The following is a 7,639-nucleotide window of genomic DNA, read 5'->3' as shown; positions in this document are numbered from 1 at the left end:
GTGGCTTGTACTGCTGACAATTATTTTTGTGAACTTGCCTGTGAGTTTTATTATCTAGGTAACCAAGCCCACCAGCAACAGCTGTACCATCTCTCATAATTACATTGCAATCAGAACAAATGAGAGGAAATGATGGACAGTGGGATGAAAATGTTTGGGGGAAAAAAATCACTCACACCTAAGCACAAATAAGCACAACTTCCCATACCCAGGCCAACGTACTGTCCACATTGGCTATAAGGTTTAAATTTGTTTCAAAATGTTAACATTTATTTGTTACTATTTTTTATCATGTGACCAATCACTAAAATACTGAATATTTTAAGAACGCCAGTACCTTTCAGTTTCATATTTTGTGTTTGAATTCTATTTTTAAACCTAGATTCTATTTTTGCCCTTAGCGTGTGCATGTGTGAGTGTGTGTGTGTGTGTGTGTGTGCATGTTTAAGCTTAGATTTCCCACTTCTCCAGTGCCTGTTCTCTGTTGCTGCTCAGCCTACTTGTCATTGTGCTGTAAATACCGTGGCTAGCAACTCACAGACTCAGTGCTTCTCCACTCAGTGTCCAACTGGACTGACGTGTTCATCTATCAACTTTTCCCCTTCACCGACCCCAGCCTCTGTGCTGGTCTGACTGAACATGGGAATGGTCTAGTGGACTAATGTCCAATGAGCTCTGAAAACACAGAGAAGACTGAGTGACTCGGAGAACAAAGGCAATTTTCTAAGGATGATGTGAGGCTCTGATGTTGTGCCACAGTACTGTCGATGGATTTTGGGCTGAGGTCCGTTTCTAATGCTCAACTGCATGAACACTGCTTGCCTGCCTCTCAATGACAATAAATGGACTGGCGGGTGTGATAGTATTTTGGGAATGAACTTTGTACCTATGATTGATTACTATGATATGTTTGAAAGCCATCCCACATGCAAAGAAAGTGCTATGAAGCCGTGTGCGTCCGTGTCCGTTTTGTTCATATTGAAATGGCTGCATTGCATTAATATTTCAACACCTACACCAACTACAGTACAAATCCTGATCAAATATTACACACAAAATTATTCAGGCATTCTGAAATCCCAACCAAGAGCTGGACAGCAGCATTGCTTTACCTCACTGCCTTTATCTATATAGCTTAAACTTTGCTTGTGCCAAGCGAGCTATAATTCTTCATTATCACAACACTAAAAATGACCATCTGACTCGTGAGGCGGGAGGTTTTTATTCAGCAGCACAGTAACCTCAGTCCAACACTGCAGACACTGAAGAGGTGTGTGTAGCTCCCCAGATAACACTACCTTCTACTCCCTTCTGGACGGGTTCCAGCGGGGGAGACGGAGACAGAGGAGAATGTGTCAACTTCCCGTGGCTTGAAATCCCACCATGGCATCCACATTAATAGCACACAGCGCCTCTCCTTCCCTCCGTCCCGTGGTCATAATGGCTATATTTATTCAAAATGACAGAAAATTGCATAGCAGGGGCCGGTGCTTGCACCTCTACCATTTGCCACATAGCCATGGCAACTGGCCCTAGACATACATAAGTGAGGTGTAATGACAGCGGATGATGTAACAACAAGCTATGAATGAGAACATGCTAAAGATTTCCAATAAAGACAAGAGGCTCAAATAGTGATCGTGAACAACAGCCAGGAGAATTGTGTGTGTAAATGAAGGCCGGTCCCCAATAACAGCCAGGTGAACGAAATATGGCAGAATTATCAAAAAGGAGTCAAAAATATCATTATATTACCAAAAATTGACTTTGCATATAGTGGAACACACTGACATGCGTATCATGTTGCCATGGATACAGATAGTTGTGCGAAAGCCTTGAAATTTATTAGGCCATTGGTTTTCAATCCTGGTCCTCAGGATCCAGAAACCTGCTGGTTTTCATTCTAGCATCTAATCAGGGACTGACTCACACCTGGGACACCAGGTGAACGCAATTATCTAGCTGGTAGGATAGAAAAGCAGACAGGGATTGAAAACCACTGCATGGGCAAACATAACTCTGCTGCTTGGGTCAGTATACAGCAGTGCTCCTGTTTGTTAGTCAATACGGGACAGAGAGCTTGTTTTAATTCACATTAATAAATATAATAAAATCACATTTTTTTATAAAGTAGTTACTTGTTCTGATGTTGTAGTAGTAGTAGTAGTAGTAGTATCTGACATCAGTTATCTATACCAGTAATATTTTTAGGCTATAGGCCTGAAAAGGTAGTTGTATAAATTTGAGCAGCACAGTTCTTTAAAGAATATGGTAAATTCCATCACTTGTTGGTATACCAGTACTGTGGACCTGCCAAAAGAAATAATGGCTCGTCTCTAATAATAGCCTGTCTCTAATAATAGCCTGTCTCTAATAATAGCCTGTCTCTAATAAAAGGTTCTTTTGTTGAGGTAAATAAAGGCCCCAGCCATTATTGTCAGTTTTACGGTGTGCGACTGTATGAGGGCACACATTGTGACTTCTGAGCATCGCAGTGGAAGAGACAAACATGCGAGGTGGACACTGACAGGCTGAGAGACGGGGCTACAGTGACCGCATGTCCGCCACCCCATGTGCAGATCCGCTGCTTTGGAATGCATTGCAGAGTCGAGCTGCCTGCTGACAATATCACAATGCAGACCGCATCAGAGGAAGACGAAGACAATTTCATCATCTCTGTCAGTACACAAGGGGGTGTGTATGTGTGTGTGTGTGTGTGTGTGTGTGCCTGTTCCAGAAGGCATAAGCAAGCAAAAGGAAGATATAAGAGTACAGCAGAGACTGAAGGAGAACAGACGTGTATTGCATGTACAGCGCGTGTGTGTTTGTGTGTGTCTGTATTCACCTATGAAGCCAGATGAGGGTGGATTGGGCTGGATGGTCTCCTGAGTGTTGCCCTGAATCACATCCCAGAGTTGCCACACATAGCTGGGGTGAAGGACGTAGAAGGGCTGGGCGGGATGGAGCCTCCGGCGCTCCACGTACGGACCAAACAGGTTATAGTCTGGACTAGCATACCACTGAGGAAGAAGGGGGGGGGGGGGGGGGACAAAAACAACACATTACAGTTCAGTCCACTCAGAGGAATGTACACATTTTGCCATGAGCAGAATGTCTCGACTTTCCACCAACTCCCATCTGTCCACGCTTTGTTTCTCTCTACACACTCATCCCCCCATTTTTTTTTTAGCAATAAACATGTTTCCTGTTGTTTCATAGGACAGATGGTAGTGCAGGGTAAGCTGTCGTGATCAGGTAGATGAGACAAAGAGACTCTGAGGCAGGTGAGAGCAGCAAGACAAAGAGACAGACTGCCCAGACTCACTGTAGGCTGTAAGAAACCACAGCCCAGCAACAATTTATTGTCATCTGCACTTCAATAGGGGAAGAGAAGTGGGAAGTTGATCTCGCTGGTCCTTGGATGACGCAGAAGTCAGAAAATGAGGGGCTGCAGGCTTCAGTGGAGGGAATTTATTGGGAAACTGACAGATATAAAAAGCAGTGGGATCCCAACTAATCACCATGAACACATACATGGTGAGTGCGTGTGGACACAAGTGTGGTATACATTAGTGGTAAAGCGAAGGGTGTAATCAGATTGCTATTTCAAGGACAGGTGGAGGCCGGGTCTAGGGGGCAGAGATGGATGAGAGTAGAAGGAAAGTAAAAAGAATAATAACTGATGATACGGGGGAGAGGGAGGAGGGGAATAAAGTCAAGGTGTGATGAGCAGTGATGATGTGTTTGTGTGTATGACATGGCCCGCTATATGGGTCACTATCTTACAATGACAAACTAGTGTAACCTTTCCATGCACGGCCTCGCCTACATGCAACTCATTAGAATTGCAAACGGCCCGATTTCTATTCATTCACCATGACCTTGGTGTCAGGATCCCACAACCCACGATCTTTAGATGATGCCATTTAAACGCTTTCATTGTCTTTCAAAGTCAACTAGGGTGGAGTGCTGTGCTAGATTTAGCATAATGGGCTCTCTGAGACTCCTATGGTTGTGTGTGTGTGAGTGAGTAGCACCCATTTGATTTATAAAATGATAACAAAAACATACCTTGTGTAAGTTGACAGCGTAAGGTGCAGGGTCCCAGGCCACCAGAGTCACATTTTTGTAGAGGGAGCTTGTGTTGAATCGATGCTTAGGATTGGCCAAAATCTACAAGACGGAAATGCATAGTTTAAATGTAAAGCAAAATGTACACACTCCAGTATTTTCTATGTAGTAGCTTCTTTAACAAAAGCACCTTGCGGTTGTTTGCGTTCATACATGGGTGCTTCCATCAGGACTCAAGGTGTGGCCAAACAGTGTAAAAGCAATTTTTTTTAAACCAATTGGACCGCTATCAAAGCCTGAATCTCTGTTTAAACCAAGCGTTTGTTCTCTCTTGTTTTCATCTGTATTTATGCCCTTGGTTGTTCTGTGACTTTATAAACCAATTTGACTTGACAGCAGTGGGATACTTCAGCTTTGGGCAGACAGATCAGGCTCTTTGATAGTTTTGCTTGTCGCCAGAATAGAAGAGCATTCACAGTCCTGAGGCTGGAGAGATGAGAGTGGGAGTGAAACACTGAGAGCAGATGTTCTCTGCACATCACACTGAGGTTGGGCACTTTGCCTCCTCACCCATTAAAGGCTTTCTTCAAAGGGATCACTCAGCACCCCAACATGGAGGAGGACAGCTGCACCATAAGGCAAACCAGCCCTCGCAGAAAACAGCATTTATGGTCACAAATACGTACAGCTATATGTGTGTGTGTGTGTGTGTGTGTGTGCGCAAGTCATCATTGATTCATATTCAAATCACTGTTTATGTGCCAGCCAGGCCATATGACTTATGCATGTTTTAGTGAGTCAGAGCCAATCAGAGCCACATAGATTAATCATTCATCATACAAAGCTGTACCTGAACTCACCTGTGAGTTGATGATGCGAATAGTGGTTTTGTTCCCCACGTCTTTCTCATATCCCTCTGTAGGAGCAGCATTGAACCGCAAAACTGCATCATGGGTATCTGAAGGGCACATCAAAGAGCACATCACCTGAAGCTGTTAATGAACTGTACGTTAAGCATAGACAATGTTATAATAAGACAATCTGAAAACATCAAATTGACTTAGTTTACACAGTTAGTTTGCATTCACCACTATCTCTGAGAACTACCAACTACGTTTTTAGCATTTTTGCTGTCAAAAATTGAAGGCAACTTCAAAAGCTAAAAAACATAAATAATTGAAATGTGAAAGGGCACAGTGGTAAAACACCCTGATCGCTCAAACCAACATTATGACTGAAACATGTACAAGGCATGTAGTCTGGTACATGAACTGTCATTTGCATATGAACTGACTCACACACACACACACACACACACACACACACACACTTAGAAACCCTCTCTGTTGAATGACTTGGATCCCCCTATGTTTTTGTAGATATTCTGATGGTGACAAAGTACTGGTCTAAGTGCTTGTGGCAGAAGTGACCGGTCACTATGACAACACTATGACCACAATGACCATTCAACAGCGATAAGTGGCGGTCTCATAGGAACAGCCAGGCTGCTCTCTAGCGGTTAACGCAGGTAATTGAAGAGGCACCACTAACAAAAGAGCCATACTGTAACTTGCAAATGCTACTGGTTTACCAAGAATCATGGTAATGCATGTCAACAGGTCCACAGAGAGCGCTGTATTCTTCTCATAATGTCCTTCACACACAAACATGACAACCTCTCTTTGATGGATGGTTATAGTAATAATTACAAGCTTGTGATCTGTGCCCGTCCAGTGATCGATCACTCCCCTCCACTTCATCAGCAGTATGAAACATGAAGGAACGATCCTCCTGGGTTGATCTGACACTAGAATGGATGATCTCCCAGCTTTAGGTCTGATCCCCCTTCATCACTGCCACCAGTCAACTGCTGGAACACAGATTGGCATTCAGCACGACACCTCCTCTCCAAATACCCGGGGAATACATGTTCACTGGCTTGACATTGACAGCGTACATTCCCGCCGTCTTATAATACTCTCTCATATAGACACGTCCGTTCCCTGCAGGGCTTCGCTGGACCGGTGGATTCTCACAGCACCGCTTTCGCAAAGCAGGCGCTTTTCTAAATCTAGATCTGGTGAAAAGAAGACAACATATTGCTGATAAAGCCAAAATTAAATAGTCTGTGTTCTCTTTTGAGGAAAATACTCTGAGGCTTATTTTGGAAGGAGGGCGGCTACGACTACAGAGCGCCTACTCTTTGGATTTCCCTCCTGAGGAAATAAGGCGGGCAGGACCAGTGTTGTCTTTTTAAATCACAGGCTTTCACAGTATGTAATGATATTTGTCTTTCCACTATATTGGTTTGTTGGTTTAACCTTACCCTAACCAGCACCGCCCTCATGGTCATGTCTCCTTCCTCTCCTCTGACTCTGTATTCTACTGTAACTACTTATTTCTGTGTCTGTCGTTTGTCTTGATTGAGAAGCCCTTACTGTAGTAAATCTTGTTCTAGAAAAGTGCTACACAGATAAAGTTGTGGCTCATTTCAGTTAAGTACGACAGAATGCCCTTTGACATCCCAGATATTAATTAATTAAATGATTTTGGCACAGAAGTACATAAAAAGCTACTGCCTTAGAATTATCTATATTCAGGTATTAATATTATGCAGTAATGATGCCATCATTCACAAGTGGGTGGGGCTTGACCATTTTGAGAGAGGTGTGTGTGTGTGTGTGAATTGAGAGCAGGGCAAATAAGGGACAAGGAGAAGGTGTGTGTGCTGAACCGTGCAAATCACAGGGTCTGTGTTTATTTTTGTTTTGATGACAGTTGATAAGTATAAAAAAAAAAAAAAAAAAGCTAAAAAGGGGTGGCTCTATAATCCCCTACTTATTGACTGATAAATCCTTGCAATTTAAAATGATGACAAATTTTGGCTACGTTTTAAATGTTACCTATGTTTCCAAGACAGTGTTTTCTGATCTCATTGGTCAGCTACTGGCTCCTCAGGCTCAAAGCTTCCAAGCAACGGACTGGCAGCGCCCTCTACTGACGGATCATGGCTGGGCAGAGGAAGTGCTGGTGCTTATGGGCAGACACCTAACAATACATGAATATCAAGCAACTAATAAGGTGTAGAGTCACCCTTTGCCTTGAGAACATCTTCAGCCCTCACTGTACTGCTCTCATACGAGTCCCTAACTCTGTGTAGTTCTTTAAGAAGGAAAGCCTTCAGTTCTTTGAGGGATGAAGGAGGTGGAAGTCTATTTCACGCTCTGCGCTCCAGATTCTCCCATAAAGGTTCAATGATGTTTTGATCTGGTGACTGAGGCCATGGAAGGTGTTGGACTTCATCCTGGTACTTATGAAACCACTCTGCAGTGTTTATGGGGGCAATATCATCTTGGAACATGGGAAAATCATGAGGGAACAGTGTTTTACCCCACAGGGTCACCTGGTCCTGGAAAATGGCCTCATATTCCTTGACTGTTATACATCATAACAGATCCACCACCATGTTTAACAGCTGGCAGTAGACATTGTGGGCTAAGGAAGGCTATAGGAAAATGGGTGAAAGGTGACTCATCAGACCATATTTCTTCCAGGTTCTGTGCTCCTT

At 43.4% G+C, this 7,639-nt stretch overlaps 1 protein-coding gene across 1 annotated transcript in view; it reads right to left on the bottom strand.

Annotated features, from left to right (window-relative positions):
• Positions 1-7,639, bottom strand: part of st6gal2a (ST6 beta-galactosamide alpha-2,6-sialyltranferase 2a) — a 30,003-nt gene that overhangs the window by 4,815 nt on the left and 17,549 nt on the right. Inside the window, exons 4-6 of the mRNA XM_071919697.2 lie at positions 4,932-5,029; positions 4,072-4,173; positions 2,846-3,020 (exon numbers count right to left, since the gene is read on the bottom strand). Of these exons, the coding sequence (XP_071775798.1) occupies positions 2,846-3,020; positions 4,072-4,173; positions 4,932-5,029 (375 nt within the window). The remainder of the gene's footprint in view (positions 1-2,845; positions 3,021-4,071; positions 4,174-4,931; positions 5,030-7,639) is intronic.

The sequence above is a fragment of the Centroberyx gerrardi genome, chromosome 10 (assembly GCF_048128805.1).
Source record: "Centroberyx gerrardi isolate f3 chromosome 10, fCenGer3.hap1.cur.20231027, whole genome shotgun sequence".
Taxonomy (NCBI): Eukaryota; Metazoa; Chordata; class Actinopteri; order Beryciformes; family Berycidae; genus Centroberyx; species Centroberyx gerrardi.
Note: the sequence above shows the minus strand (reverse complement) of the source record. Positions and strands in the feature narration are given on the sequence as shown.